The sequence below is a fragment of the Rattus norvegicus genome, chromosome X (assembly GCF_036323735.1).
Source record: "Rattus norvegicus strain BN/NHsdMcwi chromosome X, GRCr8, whole genome shotgun sequence".
NCBI lineage: Eukaryota > Metazoa > Chordata > Mammalia > Rodentia > Muridae > Rattus > Rattus norvegicus.
Window position 1 is genome coordinate 24,825,482 of NC_086039.1, and position 19,538 is coordinate 24,845,019.

The 19,538-nt window shown below is 41.4% G+C and overlaps 1 protein-coding gene across 11 annotated transcripts in view; it reads left to right on the forward strand.

Annotated features, from left to right (window-relative positions):
• The window catches only part of Kdm5c (lysine demethylase 5C), a 44,856-nt gene that overhangs the window by 3,914 nt on the left and 21,404 nt on the right, over positions 1-19,538 (forward strand). For 5 of the 11 annotated variants that reach the window (XM_039100482.2, XM_039100486.2, XM_063280075.1 and 2 more), the window contains exons 2-12: positions 3,327-3,404; positions 5,421-5,543; positions 5,820-5,990; positions 7,185-7,319; positions 9,710-9,833; positions 9,939-10,120; positions 11,090-11,248; positions 13,040-13,159; positions 13,270-13,428; positions 17,455-17,636; positions 17,732-17,894. In XM_039100482.2, coding sequence (XP_038956410.1) covers positions 3,327-3,404; positions 5,421-5,543; positions 5,820-5,990; positions 7,185-7,319; positions 9,710-9,833; positions 9,939-10,120; positions 11,090-11,248; positions 13,040-13,159; positions 13,270-13,428; positions 17,455-17,636; positions 17,732-17,894 — 1,596 coding nt within the window. The remainder of the gene's footprint in view (positions 1-3,326; positions 3,405-5,420; positions 5,544-5,819; positions 5,991-7,184; positions 7,320-9,709; positions 9,834-9,938; positions 10,121-11,089; positions 11,249-13,039; positions 13,160-13,269; positions 13,429-17,454; positions 17,637-17,731; positions 17,895-19,538) is intronic. The other 6 variants (XM_039100481.2, XM_039100483.2, XM_039100484.2 and 3 more) reach the window with 3 other exon arrangements.

Consider the following 19,538-nt stretch of genomic DNA (forward strand, 5'->3'; position numbering starts at 1 on the left):
TGCTGGGGTCAGGGGTTCCCTCGTTTTGTGGCATACAAGTGACCTGGGGTCTGAGACCCACTCCCACCCTGCTCTTGATTCGTTATACAGATGCTTAGTGGGCTGGGGAGAGTTCGCAGTCAGGCACAGAGAAGCCCATCTTTTAGTTTGTATCACCCTGGTCTAGGCTGTTATAAAGTAACGACTACTGTTATTATTCCCTTTAAGGCAAGCTGTGTGGTGTAGTGGAAAGATCACGTCTTGAAAGGGAGTCAGACCTGAGTTTAAAACTACTTAGAAGGTTAGCAGCTGTATGACCTTGGGCATGTAAAGTAATCCCTGAACCTATGAATTGTGTGCTAGGAATAATTAGATTAAACCAGGTAACATAGTACACTCTAGTAAGTGGTAATTACTGTGACTGTGAAGGTGCTTGATGTGGTCATTGGTTTGCTTCTATGTGTGTTGACTCATGTTTACTCACACGCTGTCAGGCCAATTCATCTCTGATAATATCCTGGCCTGATGGACCAGTCAGGAAATCTTTCTCACAGGGAGTGCTCTTTCTGGCTCCTCAGAAAAGGGTTTAAGGAATTGTTCCGTTTTCTAGTTGAAGGCAATGTCAGAACCTTCACGTACATGGTCCCCACAGCCTTCCTATGGAGAAGTTTAGACCAGGTAGCTTGGTATACCCCTCTCAGAAGATTTCTATTCTACCTCTGGCTCAGAATGTAGATGATCCTATAAGATAAGGCTTTCTTGGGTCCCCACAAACAATAGTGGAGATAATGGAAATCTTCCCTTGGTTCCCAAATGTTCAGCAAAAAGGACCGTATCATTGTTTCTAGTCCTGACTAGACCAGGAGAAGTTTTTCAACGGCTAGGACAGACTGCTGCCTTGCAGACACACTGGGGGAGAAAATGATGAACAGTGTTTAGTAGCCACCTGGGATTCCTGGGCTGATTTGAATTTGTCTGCAATAATGTATCTTCGAGGGAGTGATTGAAGATGTGGAAGCCAAATTCCCACTTGTGGAGAGCACCTTTGGTCTTCTTATCCAATTCAATGCTTTTGTTGCCCTTCCATAGGCTGGCTTTAGATGGATCCTCTAGTTCCTAGAGTCTAGAGTTCTTGTTGGAGCCTGGTCACAGATGTCTGAAGATGTGTTTCTGTTGTGAGAGAGTCACAACTATTAGGGACAGGCCAGGAAGGCCAGCAAGGCCAGCAGAAAGGTTGAACTCCTGGATGGCCTTAAGGAAATATTCCTTTAAATGGTCATGAGAAGCCTATCTGACTTGGGGATAATTGAGGTTTGAATTTCCCTTCTTCTCCCTTGGGATTTTGGGCAGGTTGGCCTTATATAGGTGCTCTTACCTTGCCTCGGGGAACCAAGATGGAAGGAATAACAAGCACATGGCGCACTCAAGTGCATGCCTGCGCATGCGTGAATGCGCGAGCAAGAAGGGGGGGGGGGAGATGTGTGTGTCCATCCAGCCTCAGAGGACTGTTCTTTTCTCTACCCCAGTAGCATGATTCTCTCCAGTCCCAGAGACCTTACTCTTGTTTTTGTTGTTCATGAATTTTGTGTGAGTACACACACTCTTAAACCACCTTTAGGCCCTAAAGCCGTTGGCTTTCTTCTGTTCGGAACTTGAATTACTCACCTAAGTGATACTTAGGCCAAGGGTGCAAACCTGTGTGTGAATAGGTATTGGAGTTTGTCTTAGAGGGTTTGCATTTCAGAACGTGTGGCTGCTTGCTACACTTGGCATAGATGGGTGGAGGACAGAGTAATAATGGGGGCATCACACAACTTCCTAAACTAGATAGCCATCCTGTTTGTCACCACATTCATTCTAAATGCCATCATTTTGAGCATTTGTACTAATATGGTACTGAGATGAGAGGTTTGTTGGACCTTCCCCATCTACTGTTGCACCTATAGCTCCTGCCTTAGAATTTCAGTTCTGCAATCCTGTCAGGTGCTTGATGTTGCATTGATTGTTTAGAACTTGGCTGAGCAGGGAAAAGGGGTGCCTAGAGTTTTGGGTTTGAGCACCTTTCTGTCTGGGTTATCTGTGCTAAGGGGAGTATTGTCTGATGGGAGATACGGTATGGAAGGAGAGCTTCACTGGGCTTAAATTTTTGCCTAAATTTTTTCCCCCTTCTTCTGTCAGCCTCAAGTGCTCTTTGTTATGGGTTGGGGTAGTACAAAGAACCAGCAATTAGAGGACATGGGTTCTAGTGTTGGCTCTGCTGCTAACTAGCATGTGATATTCTGTCCTAGTCTTACTTTTCACATTTGTAGAATGAAGACATTGATCTAAGTTATTCTAGGGTCTTTTTTTTTTTTTTTTACCTTTTTTTTTTAAAAAAACATTTCTTAAGCACCAGAGTTCCAGGGAAGAGAGGACTCTGGGGAAGTGTTCATGAGGCTGTTGGGAAGGAGAGTCTTCGTAGCTCTCTTTTGAGTAGGACAGATAAAGCTCCAGCTTGGCAAAGTAAAGCTTTCCCTGTTTTCATTAATTATTTTCCTGGCTTCCAATCCATAAATTCTTATATTCTTTGCCACCACTTTTGTGCTTCCCACTCACTCCCAGACTTACTTCCCTGCCTCTTACAGCAGGCAAGTATATGACAGAGGACCCACAGGAAGCCTTTCTGACCTGGGGCATGAGTAAGAGATGTAGATTCATGTTCCTTGGTCTTCCCTGCAGTGTCTTCTATGAGCCTTTAACATTGACAGCCTAAAGCGTTAATCCCTGCCAGAACCACAGCTGAGCTACCCTGCATGTGTATTCACTGGTGGGGTCAAATTTAGAGAGCAAATGGCTTGTGAGGAAGCCAGGGCAAGAATTCATATGCCCGCCTTACAGATGAGAAAACCCATTCAGAATGGTAAGATCTCATAGCTAATAAATAGTAGAGCTACAACATGAACCTACTTCTCCTGACTCCAGGTCCAGGTCCTGTGTGGTTGCCAGAACTCTAGGCTGTGTGTCTTGCCTAGAGAAGTGTGACAATGGGTATGAGGAGGGTTTGAGGTTAACTGTTTTGAGCTTTTTATATTTTTCAAAATCTTAGCACAGTACTGTTGGGAAAGACTTAGAAGTTTACCAGGGCATGTACATGAAGCCTTGCATATGGGCCTGAGGGACTTTTATGCCCTATTAAGCCTTGGGGAGAGTTAGGAGTGGGTCCTTTTGGACGTTTCCCAGGTTGGTAGGTCTAAGGTGGCTAGAAGTTTTAGGAGGTATTAATGGAGCATGGAGCTGCTTTTGATACTGTGTGATCTTGCATTCAAGTGGGATAACCCAAGTTCCTTTCCCCTTTTTTATTCTCCTAGGACTGGCAGCCACCCTTTGCTGTGGAAGTGGACAACTTCAGGTTTACCCCCCGAATCCAGAGGTTGAATGAGCTGGAGGTGAGATTAGCAGCTGGTGATGGGGTTTGGAGACAGGATAAGCATGCCCTTCTGAGCTCCAGATAATAAGGGCAGGAATTCACTTTTTTTGATTTGATAGCCCAAAGGCTGGGGATGCTCTTTTCCCAGTAAAACTTTACTTAAGATTTTTCCCTATCAATATCTACCTTACCTGGATCAGCAAAAGGTAGCTATGTGGCTGACTGAGACCTTTCTTCCTTACCAGCTCAGTGTGGCTCCGTATATCTAGTTTATCCATGGCTTTGTGCTTCTTACCTTTCTTCTTTGATACTTGGTAGAGTGGGTGGTGAGGTACATGAGCACAAGAACTGGTCTTTGTAGAGACTGGAATGGTTAGAGACATGGGCAGTGGTCAGGTTGAGAGTGTCCTGGGATGATGAGAGTGAGTATCCAAAAGCTGGTTTTAGGTACAGTTCTAGAATTTTTCATGGAAGATACAAGTTGAAAGCATGTTCCCTTCCCACTAATTAATTAATTCACATTAATATGTACCTTTGAGCCTTATTAAATATTCTAGTAGAGTACTGGGCTCAACTGAATACCAGTACCCTAAGAGAGAGAGAGAGAGAGAGAGAGAGAGAGAGAGAGAGAGAGAGAGAGTGTGTGTGTGTGTGTGTGTGTGTGTGTGTGTGTGTGTGTGTGTGAGAGAGAGAGATGGGGGGGGGAGGGAGGGATAGGGTAGGTATGTGGGCGTATATGGAGCATAGAATAGGTCTGTGGTTGGTACAGCTGTGGGCAGGTATTACCTAGCACTGAACAAGGGCAGGTCTTATAGAGATTTCATGCTAGTTAATGAGGGGAGGAAGGAGCAGGGAATAGGCCAAGTTTAGAAAGGTAAGGGGTTCAGATGGAAGGTGTTTTTTGCCCCTTAAGGATTTTCACAGCCAAGGAGCTTTAGTTCATTTCTTACCCTGAATAGACCTTAATTCTTCTCAACAAAGACTCAAAAGAACTGACCTGCAACTAACCTGGTTCTCTAGAAAAGGGCCAGGGACTCAAGTGATAAAAGTTATAGACTTAGGACCTTTGGGAACCCTTCTTAGCCAGTGAGATTTCAGGCAAGCATGGACAGCCTTGCTTTCATCCATGGACATCTTTCATCCATATCAGGTCTTGAGTTAGCCAGTATGTCATTTTAGTTCTTCAAGTCATTCTCATAATTCAGCCACCACGAAATATTTTCTGTGGTATAAAAGGAGATGAATATGTTCTTTTGGAGTCCTATGTAGAACTTAGATATAATTCTGAAGTTTCCAGATGGTCCTCACTACTCTTCTTAATTAAGTCCAAATCTCTGGGGTAAGTGTACTATTTTCCTTTTCCTATTGTTCGTTTTCTGAGACAGTGTCTCATGAACCCAGGCTGGCCTCAAATCTCCTATGTAATAGAGGCTAGACTTGAACTCATTTTCCTGCCTCTACTTTTCAAATGCTGAGATTATGGATGTGAGCTACCATACCTGGCACTTATTTTTTAATAAAAATATGGAGATGTAGTGATTAGTGCTCATTTGTTCAAGTGCAACACAACAGAACTAGTAGAGAGAAAGCAGAGCTTAGAGGTAGTTGGGGCTTGTTATGGGAATTAACTCTTTTGACCCTCTTTTTTCCTCTGTACAAGATATAATATATATAGACAAGCTTGTCACAAGAATGAGAGGAAAGGCAAGGCCCTGGGTTCGATCCCCAGCTCTGAAAAAAAAGAACCCCTCTGGAAAAAAAAAAAAAAAAAGAACCCCCCCAAAAAAAAAAAAAAAAAGGAGAGGAAAGAAGTATAAAAATTGTAATGAGAGAAAAATGGGGACCAGTGCAGAGCTCATTTCACTGGGAGAAGTCTATTTTGTTCCCTTTCTCTTCCCCTAAGTTTAAGCCAGAAGATGGGTCACTGTGAAGTGTTGGGGGGAGGGGTGGGGTGGAGTGGGATGGAGTATTGATGGTAATGGATGGGTGGTGGTAGGGGGTGGTGGCCGGTGTTTTTGAGCCATTTCTCCTTTAGGCCCAGACAAGAGTGAAACTGAACTATTTGGACCAGATTGCCAAATTCTGGGAGATCCAGGGCTCATCCTTAAAGATTCCCAATGTAGAACGGCGGATCTTGGACCTCTATAGCCTCAGCAAAGTAAGAACAGGTTTTTCTCAAATCTTCAATAAACCCATGCTACTCTAGGACCCCTTTTCCTTTGGATACTGTGTCTCCGGGCTGTATCGGAAGGGTAGACCCGACAGCACATCAGCGTGATTTGCTACCTCTTGCAGCAGTTTGACATTGGGAGAAGGGGTAGCTCCTGGTGACGACATGAGAGGCTGCAGCTGTCTTCCTTACCCTTCCTGTAGGGCCTACTTCTGCATAGTCAAATACACAGTGCATCAGGTCTCTTCCTGCTCTTCCTTTCAGATTGTGGTGGAAGAAGGTGGTTATGAAACTATCTGCAAGGACCGTCGATGGGCCCGTGTGGCCCAGCGCCTCAACTATCCACCTGGCAAAAACATTGGTTCCTTGCTACGCTCTCACTATGAACGTATTGTTTATCCCTATGAAATGTACCAGTCTGGAGCCAACCTTGTGGTAAGGATGCCAGGCTGTTGTTTCTTTTTATTTTTTAATTTATTTTTACTTAGGGTCTTAATGTGTAGCGGACTGGCCTAGAAGTTACCATGTAGTTAGCCCACTGACCGTGTAGCTCAGACTGGACTTAAAAATCCTTTTTGGTGGGGAGTCTGGATGTGACTTTGTTATTTGGAATTTGTTATTTATTTGTTATTCAGTTCCCCACGTATAGGATATCCTGTTGTCTTAGATTCTCTTTTATTTTCTTTTGAGTCAGAGTCCTCGTATGGCCCTGGTTGGACTCAAACTTTGTAGGCAGGAACAAGCTCAGACTCTTAATCCTCCTGCTTCCACCCTCCAGGTCACTGAGATTAGAGGCATGTACTACCATGCTGAGTTGTCTATGTTAGGGAAATACTAACTGAGCTGTATCCCCAGATCTCTACCTTGAACTTTATGAATTACATTTATTGTATGAGCATCCATGTATGTGGAGGTCAGAGGATAACCCTGGCTTTTTCCACTGTGTGAGTCCCTTTGGTTGAACGGATGTTCAGGCTTGACAGCAGATAACAAGCTGGTCCCTTGACCTTGAACCCTAATCCTTCTCAGCTTCTTGAGTGCTGGGACTATTCTTAAGAGGACTGGTTCCATGGATTGGAGACTGGGAAAACTAGACCTTACCTTTTCCTAGTGATACTTTCTTCTGATAGTGTCTACTATCAAAGTCTTATAGTTATTTATCTGTAGAACCCTGGGTTCAGTAACTAGCATATGCACTCCTTCCTTACCAGAGGGGGTGGAGGAGAAAAGAAGAAAAAGCCTCATTAGTGGCAGGCAAATGACTCATTGGGTTAATGTGCTAGCTTCCAAGCTTGATGACCTGAGTTTGACCTGGAATGCACATGGTGGAAGGAAAGAACTGACTCCCAATGATTATCCTATGACCTTTTACATGCCCACTGTGGCATGAATGCCACACATTTAACACACACACACACGCACGCACGCACGCAACTAAGTAAATGTTAAGAAAAAGAAAGAAGGGAAAAAAAGAATTCCTAAAGTATGTAAGGTGTCAGCGATGAAGACCAGTTGAACTGGGACTATTGATGTTGGTCAGGGGTATGGGCCACAACTTTGGCCAAAGGAAGGTCTTACTTTGGGGGCTGAAGTTCTATACCCTGGGCCTTACCATTTACTTATCTCTAGCAGTGTAACACACGCCCATTTGATAATGAGGAAAAGGACAAGGAATATAAACCCCACAGCATCCCCCTTCGACAGTCTGTGCAGCCTTCCAAGTTCAACAGTTATGGACGACGGGCAAAGAGACTACAGCCAGATGTGAGTACTTTGCTTCTTGTCACTAATAGGGGTTTTGGGGTAGAAAGAATCATGCTTGCTGACTGAAGCCTTGTACAACACTGTTGCACTTTCTTTTTGTTCTTAAGCATTAGCATGGCCTTTCTGAGCATTTTTGATCATTTCTCTAATCAGTTGAGTTGGAGATCTGTTAGAACTATACTTTTTGTATGTCTGACCTGTGTGGTTTGTTCCTTTCTTCTGTCAGTCTGCTCATAGGAAAAAAAAAGTCCTTTTTTTTCTTTTTTTAAGATAGGGTTTCTCTGTATAACTTTGGCAGTCTTTGTACTTGCTCTGTAGACCAGACTGGCCTTGAACTCAGAGATTTACCTGCCTCTGCCTCCCAAGACCTGGGATTAAAGGTATGCACCTCTCACACTCAGCAATAATGTTACTCTACTTATATAATGTTTTTAATTGAAATAAACTTAATTATATCATTTCCTACCTTCCTTTCTTCCATCCATTCCCAGTTACTTTCCCATAAACTCCTCCCATAGTTACATGGTTTAAAAGCTGATCACTCTGCATTGGACAACCAAATGAAGAGGCTTATCTGTGGGAGAAGCTAATTCTTCTCCTAGCAATCAGTATTTGCCTGTAGTTCTTCGTTTAGGGATAAGACCTCATGAAATTCCCTCTCACGTCATGTTAACATTTTCATTGATAATACTGTTGTTCTGGTCTTATTTATGCAGCTATTTTTAGAAGAGACTTTCACAGCAGACTGCTTGGTGTTCTGGCTCTTAGAATCTTTTCATTTGCCTCCATGATATTCCCTGAGCCATAGATACAAAAGCTATGATACAGATGTATTCACTGGGGCTGGGCTCCATACTATACATTGATCTCTCTGCATTATGTTCAGTTGTGATTTTCTGTGATAGTTTCCTTTTGCTGTAAGGAGAGGCTTCTTTCATAAGGGATGGTAGCTACATTTATTCAGGAAAGCTGGCTCAAACACTACTTTACTCCTTAAAATATATATTATCCCTAAGCTATAAGGTAGGAGTTAACATTTTTATTTTATATTTGGTAAAACTGGGATTTTGCTTTTAATTCCTTTTTATTTTTCTTTTAAATTCTTTAAGACCTTTTTCTTTTTAGAATTTACAACATTTTATGTGTATGGGTGTTTATTTTCATGTATGTCTATGTACTATGTGTGTGCCTGGCACCCATGGAGCCAGAAGAGGGTGTTGGATCCCCTGGAACCCAAGTTACCAATGATTGTGAGCTGCCATGTGGGTGCTGAGAATTGAACCTGGGTCCTGGAAGAATAGCTCACAGTGCCCTTAACCATTAACATCTCTCCATCCCCTAGACTTATTTTTTAATTATGTGTATACCATGTATTTTTCTGAGGAAGTACGAGCATGTGAGTGAATTACCCATAGAAGCCAGAAGGAATCTGATTCTTTGAAGCTGGAGTTACAGGTGGTTAACCGTGAGCTGCTTGTATGGGTGCTCTTAAGAATTCCGCCATCTCTGTAGCTCCTGAAATTTTTAGTTATTTATTTGAAAATGTCATGTTTTTTTAAAATCTTTCTTGATCATATACACCCTTCACTACCACACCCCTTACTTCCTCCTGGTTCCTTCAATTACATTTCCCAACTTCACATCTTTTTAAAATATTGTTTAAAGTTTTTTTTCTTTTTTTTTTAAGATTTATTTATTCATTATATATGAGTACACTGTAGCGGTTTTCAGACACACCAGAAGAGGGCATCAGATCTCATTACAGGTGGTTGTAAGCCACCATGTGGTTGCTGGGATTTGAACTCAGGACCTCTGGAAGGGCAGTCAATGCTCTTAACCTCTGAGACATCTCTCCAGTTCCCTAAAGTTTTTTTTTAATCTTCTGAATTTAGTTTTAGTTTGTGTTGCTCATTGTACATGGGTGTGTGGTCATCCACCAGTGCATAAGGAACCTACCAATGGCCACTCCTTGCCCTGGTAACTGTCAACTACTTATAGCTAGCTCCTCATCTAGAGAAGGGACCTTAGGAATCCCTAATTTTTTTATTGTTATTATTAGATTTGTTGTGTGGGTGTGTTGGTGTATGTATCTGTGTTTTCCCTTTGGTAAGCATATACTAGAGGACAATTTACTAGAGTTGACTCTTTTCCTTCTACCACCTAGGGATTCAGCTTAGGTTGTCAGGCTTGATGGCAAGCAAGCACCTTAGGCTGCTGAGTCATCTTGGTGCCCCTTTAAAGATAAGACTGAGGACTTACCTCTAGTCTTTGAAAAGCAGCTCTGAATTCTTGCCCTGGCCCATTTGTGCATGAGTTCTTGGCATGAACTTGGTGATATATATATTCCAAATAGTAATCTTGACTCATTTCATTTTCTACTTTCTTTGTAGCCGGAACCCACAGAGGAAGACATTGAAAAGAATCCAGAATTGAAGAAGCTACAGATATATGGAGCAGGTCCCAAGATGATGGGACTGGGCCTGATGGCCAAGGATAAGAATCTGCGGAAAAAAGGTGAGGCCCAAGATACTAGGGATGGGTTCATATGGAGGCAGGAGGCAGGAGGCAGGACTATAAATGTCTCAGATTTAAATTTAGAACCACTTTTCTCTCCTACAGATAAAGAAGGGCCTGAGTGTCCCCCCACTGTGGTGGTAAAGGAGGAATTAGGTGGGGATGTCAAGATGGAATCAGCCTCACCCAAGACTTTCCTAGAAGGCAAGGAGGAACTGAGTCACAGCCCTGAGCCCTGCACCAAGATGACCATGAGACTACGAAGGAACCACAGCAATGCCCAGTTTGTAAGGACCCAGCCCTGACTTCCTAGAGCTCTGCTTCTCATCCCTTCAGTGAGCATTTCTCCAGCATGGCACTGGACTAGGTTGCATTAAGTAGAAAAGTAGATCTTGTGGGCCCTGCCTGCAGGCAACTTACTTAATTGGGGAAAACAAAGGCAGCTAATTTGGAACAAAAACCAAAACAGCAAACAGCTACTGTCAACTTAAAGTGCTAGGAGGAGACTCCTATTGTCCAGTGCTTCAGGATAAAGGCTAAGATCTTCATTATCTTCATTATCATGCATGATCCAGTCTCTGCTAACCTCATTGTCCAGGACTGCCTACCTCACTTTTCAACTATGGCTGTTCTGAACTACTTGTAGGTATATTCATATTTTTCAAGCGATATACTAGTATTTCTTTTATAATCTTACATTCCTTGCTCATATGGTTTTTTTCTACCTCAAAGAATTTCTCTTTGTGCTCTGCTCCAATTGCCAAGTACCAGCATGCTTTCAAGTTTCAGTTATTCCAAGTGTCCCCTTCAGAATGAAGTACTTCCCTGCAGTCCTCCCTCATCTCTAAGTAATACAAGTGCTGCTTCCTTCTCTGGGTATCCACAGTATTTCTTATGGTCTGCTATGGCAATTTTCAATTTGTATGAATAATCTAGAGTACTGTGTGCCCTTTGAAGGCAGATCCAGATTTTCCTCATCTCTGCCATAGAACACTGTTTATCGAATGCATAAAACTGAGGAGATTGAAGACTAATAAAGACTTTTCATATATGTATATATCTGGGGACTGGTACATGCATGCTACTGAACTCCAGGCCTTGAATGATTAGCCTGTTTAGGGCCATGAACAACCCAGCCAGCAAACACCTCTGGCTTCTAACAGAAAACTCTCTGGAATAGGATATTGTCTGGAGGAGCCTGGTATTTGAAGACTGGGCAAGGCCTATATTTATAACCCTTTGCTTTTCTCTGGCAGATTGAGTCATATGTATGCCGAATGTGTTCCCGAGGAGATGAAGATGACAAACTCTTACTGTGTGATGGCTGTGATGACAATTACCACATCTTTTGCCTGCTGCCTCCTTTGCCTGAAATCCCGAAAGGTGTCTGGAGGTGTCCAAAGTGTGTCATGGCGGTAAGGCCTTCCCAGTCCCTGTCCACACGAAATATTTTTGCCTGCCTCTGTATAGTCTAAGGGGAGCCTTCTTGCTCAGTCATAGTATTACTGTGTTTTGGGACCTCAAACTCTGCAGAGCTTTGTGAAAAGGAGGAAGAGAAAATGTAATTTATGCTGCTGTCCTCTGGAAGCTCCTAGACTATCCATAGGGTATTATGATTAGATGGGCTGTGTGTAGTGATGTACTATGTGTACTGACATGTAAGCAGATATTAAAATTGATGTTAGAAACCCTGAGTTGGCGGTTGGGGATTTAGCTCAGTGGTAGAGCACTTGCCTAGCAAGCGCAAGGCCCTGGGTTCGGTCCCCAGCTCCGAAAAAAAGGAAAGTAAAAAAAAAAAAAAAAAAAAAAAAAGAAAGAAACCCTGAGTTGTAGTTGACCAGATAGGAAGGGTGACTTGGTTGGTTGGTTGGTTAGTTTGGTTTGTTTGTTTAGTTGAGATAGGGTCTCATTCTGTAGCACAGACTAGCCTCAAAATTCCATCAGTCCTTTCTCAGCCTGCCAGAGCCTAGGATTATGGGTATGAGCCACCATGCCCCGGAGAATTAAGGGTAGTGATTAGGAATGAGCTTTAAATGATAGGATTAACTAGCTATAGATAGAGTATCTTTCTATTTATTGAACCTAGGGCTTTGGGCATGCTAAAGAAGTGCTTTCTACCACTGAGCTGTATCTCTAGGCTGTGCTTTATTTTTAATTTTTGTTTCAAATTCACTTTATGGCCCAGGTCCTCCCTCAGCCTCCCTTGTACTGTCTGTTAGTCCTGGCTAGGGAGAAAAAAAGCCTTTTTAAATGTCCTTTTGATTCTTTTTTCTGTCTTACATATAATTATCTTTAAGACACTTTAAAAAATCTTGTTCTATAGTTTATAAAGACTTCCTATCTTCATACTTTTTTCTGTATTAAATGGATTGAAGATAGGAAGTTTTATCAAATGGATATAATGATTACTTGCTTTCCTCCTATTGTTTTTAGATTTGGTTCATGTTCCAGGTAGGGAAATGGGATTTTTCAGGAACCTTCCCAATTCAGGGAAGAATTTGCCTGGGGCAGGTAGGTATAATATAGTAAGGAGAAGCAACAAAAGCAGCAGCGAGGGTCAAGTTCTTAAAATATCTGGGGTTACAGGTGGTTGTGAGCACTATATGGGTGCTGGGAAATGAACTTGGGTCTTCTGCAAGAGCACAAGTGCTGTTAAATGCTGGGCTATCTCTGCAGCCCCTGAGAGAAACAATTTAAAGCAAAAAAGATTTTGGCTCACAGTTTTAGAGATTTCGGCTCATCATGGTGGGGAGGTGCTTAACTCACATTATGACAGCTAGAAAGCAGAGAGAGAAAGACTAAGAGTGTGAGACTGGACAAAGATACTGCCTCTAAGGGAACTCAATCTGCAACCTACTTTGTACGACTAGGCCCCACCTCCTGAAGACTATAGAACTTTCCAAAATAGCAGTACCATCTTGGGACCAAGTCTTTAATACATGAACTTTTTGGGAAGGACACTTTATATCTAAACCCTAACAACGAGCAGAAGTATGAGAGAAATGTCTGTGTGGCATGAATACATGTGATAAGCTGATGTGGGGAAGGATGAAAAGGTAGAGCTGTAAAGCAAGGCTTGCCCTAGGATCCTTGAAGGCAGACTGAGGGCAGTTCTCCCTCCTACTTCTATCCCGTGTTTCAGTTCTACTTGAGATGATTTTTCTCTTTGCCTCTATTTTTATGATTTGATCTCTTTTGGGTTTCAGGAGTGTAAGCGGCCCCCTGAAGCCTTTGGCTTTGAGCAAGCTACCCGGGAATATACTCTTCAGAGCTTTGGAGAGATGGCTGACTCCTTTAAAGCAGACTACTTCAACATGCCTGTGCATGTAGGTGATGGAGGGCTGGGGTAGTGCTGCGACTAGGTTCGTAGACACTGATACTGTACCTCCCCTGAATTAATGTGGACAGGATGTCATTTACTATCCTGTTCCCCCAGATGGTACCCACAGAACTTGTAGAGAAGGAGTTCTGGCGGCTGGTGAATAGCATCGAGGAAGACGTAACTGTGGAGTATGGGGCTGACATCCATTCCAAAGAATTTGGCAGCGGTTTCCCTGTCAGTGACAGTAAGCGGCACCTAACCCCAGAGGAGGAGGTGAGTGGGTGATTCTCATGGTTATATGCAGTTATATAAACTTGGACAAGTTATTTAGTGTCTGAAAGATACTGAAATCCTTTTTTATGCCTGCCTCAAGTAGTTACTTTGAAGTGTACATGAGGTGCTGTAGAGCAAAGAACACAGCATAGGTAGTATCTGGAATGTACATGCAAGAGATGCTGTTTTAAAAATTATTCTCATACATTGCATCCCAACCTCCTCCTAGCCTCCCCACCTCATGTTCCCTCTCCACCAGATCCACTCCTTTTCCATTTCCCTTCAGAAAAAGAACAGGCCTCCCAGGGATATTAACTGATCTTCCAAGCCCATTTCCTTATGTGTAATATGGGGATATTCCTACCTTGATTTCCTTTTCTGGTTTGGTTTTTAGTTTTTGTTTTTTCAAGGCAGGGTTTCTTTGTGTAGTTCTGACTGTCCTTAAACTCACTTTATAGATTAGGTGGGCTCAAACTCACAGAGATCCTCTTGTCTCTGCCCCCAACTGCTTGGATAAAGGTGTGTACCACCACCACCCCCTGCAAATTTGTTATAAGAATTATGTGAGAAGTAAGTAAAGTGACCTAAGGAGTGCTAGGTGCTTTCATACGTGTTCTGTAAGGAAATTGGCATGTACAGAGAGAATTGAGAGTCTACGCTTAACCGAATGTAAAAATGCATTTGGGTTCAGATTTTTGTTTTATTTTTGTTTTTGCCTTGTTGGGTTTTAATTTGAACTTTTGAAAAATTGGTGCATAAAAATATTAAAATTCTACATATTGGGGCTGGAGAGATGGCTGCTTTCACAGAAGACCCAAATTTGATCCAAGCATCCACATTGGGCAGCTTACTACTGGCTTTAACTCTATATATCTAGGAGATCCAACATTCTTTTCTGGTCTCCATGGGTACTTATGTAGAACATATGCATACACTTAGTTAAAACTAAAAATTAAGGGGGCTAGAGAGATGGCTCATAGGTTAAGAGTTCCGACTGCTCTTCCAGAGGTCCTGAGTTCAATTCCCAGCAACCACATGGTGGCTCACAACCATCCGTAATGGGATCTGATGCCCTCTTCTGGTGTGTCTGAGGACAGCTGCAGTGCACTCACATAAATAAAAAAATGATTAAAAAAATCCTAAAAATTAATCACAAATAAATTATTAGTATTTATGGGATACAAATACATAAATACATCATGTGAACCAATGTATATCTTCTGAAACATTTTTCTTTATTGTGAAAACATTCAAAATCTTTTCATAAAGCTTTTTTAAATGTATAGTACATTACTTTTATATCTAGTCATCTCGCTGTGCAATAATATACGAGACTGCCCTGCTTCTGACTATAACTTAGTATTCATTCATCAATCTTTTTGTGGATTTCTCCCTCTCCTTGCACTTTCCCGCTTCTAGAAACTAACCTTTTACTTTAAATATCTAAGAAATCAACTTTTTTATATTCTACATTGGACTGAGATCACATGGTACTTGTTTTCTTGTGCCTGGGTTTTATCACTTAATGTAGTGAGCACCAGTTCCATCTGTGCTGTCATAAATAATAGGATTTTATCCTTTTTAATGGCTGAATAACATTCCACTGTGTATATTATATATTACATTTTCTTTACTTGATAGACATCTTGGGCAGGCTTCCGTTTCTTGGCTGTTTTGTAAATAGTGCCATGTAAACACGGGAGTGTTCTCAAAATGCCAATTTTGTTTCTTTCGGTTATATGACCTGTAGTAGAATTGCTACATCATATGGTAGTTTTATTTATTTATTTGTTTTTACATTTTTTACTATGGTTTTTAATGTCTTGTTAGGCAAATAATTTACAAATATTTATTCTGAATATTGTCTCTTTGCTGTGTGTGTGTTACTGTTGATTTTTTGTTTAACTTTTTTCAGTTTTGGCTTTTTGTTTTTTTCCCCTTTGAAACCAGGTCTTGCTATGTAGCCCTGGCCTGGGCTCCTGTTAAACTTGTATGGTAGTTTCTGTTTCTCCTCAGCCTTCTGAGTGCTGGGATTGCAAGCATGTATACCTAGCTTGCCTTTTTGTTTCCTTTGCTATGCAGAGATTTTTAGTTTGTTACAGTAACATTTATCTTTTTGTTGTTGTATCTTGTGCCTTTGAAGTTTTGTATAATAAATTGTTGCCCATTTCAATGTTCTGTAGCATTTTCCATGTTTTATCTCATAACTAGATTCATAGTTAGGTTTTTTTCTTTCTTTATCTTTTTTCCCCCCTTTCTCTTTTCTTTTTTTTTTTTTTTTTCTTTTTCTTTTTTCTTTTTTTCGGAGCTGGGAACCGAACCCAGGGCCTTGTGCTTGCTAGGCAAGCGTTCTACCACTGAGCTAAATCCCCAACCCCTTCTTTTTCTTTTTCTTTTTTCTTTTTTTTTTTTTTTTTTTTTTTTTTTGAGACAGGATTTCTCTACGTAGACCTCACTGTTCTGGAACTCACGATGTAGACCAACCAGGCTGGCTTTTAAATTCAGAGATCTGCCTCCTGAGTGCTGGAATTAAAGGTGTATGCCACCACCACCTAGCTATAGTTTTAAGACTTATATTTAAGTTTTCATCTGTTTAAAGTTTACTTTTGTTACTGAGATAGGGGCCTATTTTTTTCTTTTGCGTATAGCTACATCAATTTATGTAGCATTATTTATTAGAAAAGCTACCCTTTCCCCATTATGAGTTCTTTTATTTGTTGTATTGTTCTGGTGAGACAGGGCTTCACTTTGTATCTTTGGCTGGCCTAGTCCCACTGTGTAGACCAGACTGGGCTTAAATTCACAGAGGTCTGCCTGCATCTACTTCCTGAATACTGTGATTAAAGGCATATGCTGCTACATCCACTTTCATTTTATTTTTTGACAATGGGTATGTCAGTATAGCCCAGGCAAGCCTCAAATTTATGAATTCACCGAGATCTGTCTGCCTCTGCTACCTGAGTGCTGGGATTAAAGGCATGTACTGCCACATCCGGTTTCAATTTGTTTAGCCTCAAATTTGTGCCCTTCCTGTCTCAACTTCCCAGTTGCTAACATTAACTGGTATATAGTACTTCAAGTTCCTAGGACTTGTTGAAAATCAGTTGGCAGGGCAGGCCTTATGGTAGATATGTACGGATCCATAATCTTCCTGAAATTAAAGTGAATAGAATTAAAAATTTCTGTGTTTAATTAAAAATTAAAAATTTTTGTGGGGGAAGAAGCAGAGAAGACTCATATATTGTTTGGTATGATGCCAATATTAAGACTCCATATATGAAAGCAAGTAACTAAGTTCTTATTGAGTGTGATCACTCAACATCTGTAATCTCAGCCTTTAATACACTCAGGTGACTTACTATGGCATTGATGTTGGCCTGAGCTACAGAATGAGGTTTTGTTAAACCAAAAAAATGAGGCTGAGGAGATGGCTTAATCAGTAAAGTGGCTGTTCTGTAAGCACAAGGACCCAAATTTGGATCACATAAAAGCCAGGTATAATAGCATGTCTCTTTAGTGCTGAGGGAAGGCCGGCAGAGCCAGATTAGGCAATTGCTGAACTCTGAGGTCAATAATAGGTTCTCTCTCAATAAAATGGCGTAGAGAGTGGTAGAGGAAGATACCTGATGTTGACCTCTGGCTTCCACATGTATGTTCACACATGTGTACCCACACAAACATACACTGAAAATACACGACACACACATGCATACACACACACATACACACACACACTCAAATTCAAGTAAATAAAACAAACAGAAATGCTAGGGTTGGTAGTTTTCACCTATGATCCCATCTACTTGAAAGGTTGAGGCAAGAGGATCATAAGCTCAAGTTCTGCCAGGGCAGCTTAGTGGCACCGTGTCTCAAAGTAGAAAGAACTCAGGTTACAGTGATAGAACATTTGCCTAGCAGTTGTGAGGGCCGAAGTTCAATCCTCAGTTGTGTGTGGGGAGGTGGGGGACCATGACTCAGTTCCTTAGCATAATCCTCATCTTACTGTACAAACACTTGACTTGATAGGAGTATGCCACAAGTGGCTGGAACCTGAATGTGATGCCTGTGTTGGAGCAGTCTGTACTGTGCCACATCAATGCAGATATATCTGGCATGAAGGTACCATGGCTGTATGTGGGAATGGTCTTCTCAGCCTTTTGCTGGCATATCGAGGATCATTGGAGTTACTCTATTAACTACCTCCACTGGTGAGTGGGGCTATAGCAAGCTGGGGAGGCAGTCAGGGTGAGCTTCCTACATAACCAAGCATATGACCATTCTTTATCCCCTTTAACTTGAGCAGGGGTGAGCCAAAAACCTGGTATGGAGTCCCATCGCTTGCAGCAGAACACTTGGAAGAAGTGATGAAGAAGCTGACACCAGAGCTTTTTGATAGCCAGCCTGATCTCCTTCACCAACTTGTTACTCTCATGAATCCTAACACACTCATGTCCCATGGTGTGCCGGTAAGTGCCCAGGAACCATAGGTAAGGTGTAAGAATGATATACTGATGACTTTTGTGCTGGCAATTGTACTCTTCACTTTTGATTTATCCCTGCCTTTTCTTATTCCTGTTCTGCCTTGATTGGGCTGTAGGTATGGTTGTTTTGAGATCTGTGATCATCATGGTTGGTTAGATATGCAGTGTGATAGTGAGTTCTTTGGGCCATGGGTTTGAGGGAAGTACTTTAGAGATAGCTTGTTATCATCTCTGGGTTCTAGCTAGTAAAAAAGGGAAATGGAGGAAGGACAGGGCTAGAAAGTCTTTTTGCTTTTCCTTTTAATTTTATATATTTTTGTGTGTATGTGTGTGCCTATGTTTCTGTACATGTACCATGTTCATGCTGTGCCCATGGAGGCCAGAGGAGGGTATGAAATCTCCTAGAACAGAAATTATAGGTGGATATATGAGCCACTATGTAAATGTTAAGAACTAAACTTGACTGCTCTGCAAGAGTAGCAAGTTCTCTTATCCAATGAGCCATGTAGGACCTAGGAATTGAACTCGGGTCCTCTGGAAGAACAGCTGCTGAAAATGTCTCCAGCCCTTGTCCTGGTCAATATCTCTCTAGGCTCTTCGGATTGGCAGTGTTCTATCCAAATCAGCTGTGAGTTTTGTTGTAATTTGGCAGGTTACAGTTTTATGTGATGATTTTTATTTGTAAGGGTTTTTTTTTATAATAAAGTCTTAGTAAATGAAAAAAGACAACAGACAAGGGATGAAAACAGGTGGTAGAGTCCTTGCCCAGCATGTACAAAGCCCTGGATTCAGTATAGCAAAATGATAATAAACACTAGCAATGATGTGGGAAGCCGCAAACACTGTAGTAAAAACATAAATCAGTACAGCCATGCTGGAAGACTATATGGAAGTTCTTCAAAACTTTGAAAATAAAACTACCATATGATGTAGCAATTCTACTACAGGTCATATAACCGAAAGAAACAAAATTGGCATTTTGAGGACACTCCCGTGTTTACATGGCACTATTTACAAAACAGCCAAGAAACGGAAACCTGCCCAAGATATCTATCAAGAAAATGTAATATATAATATACACAGTGGAATGTTATTCAGCCATTAAAAAGGATAAAATCCTATTATTTATGACAGCACAGATGGAACTGGTGCTCACTACATTAAAGCATTGCTTATGTCTTTGTATCATGTTATATTGTGTCCTTCCCCCCACCCCCCAACATACACACTACTCTTTGTTTGGAATAGACCATTTCTTTTTAAAAAGCATATCTCCTTTCCCAAAAATGGAAAATTGGTCATTCCCTATTCCAACTATCCTAAACATTTGGCTTTTTTTTTTTTTTTTTTTTTGGTCTGTGTATATCAAGTTTTATGTGTCAGTAAAACTGTGACTTTCATAATCTCTTGTATGTATGATCTAAAACTGCACTGTCCACCTTGATACCCATTAGTCACATATGGTCACCGAGCATTTCAATTGTGTCTAGTCCCATATCAGATGTACTGAGAGTATAAAATGGATGTTATAATTCAAGATTTAGTATTAATGTGAACTATAAAGTAGCTCATGAATACTTTTGTATACCACCTAAACACCGAGACAGCTATATTCTGGCTTTGTTAAGT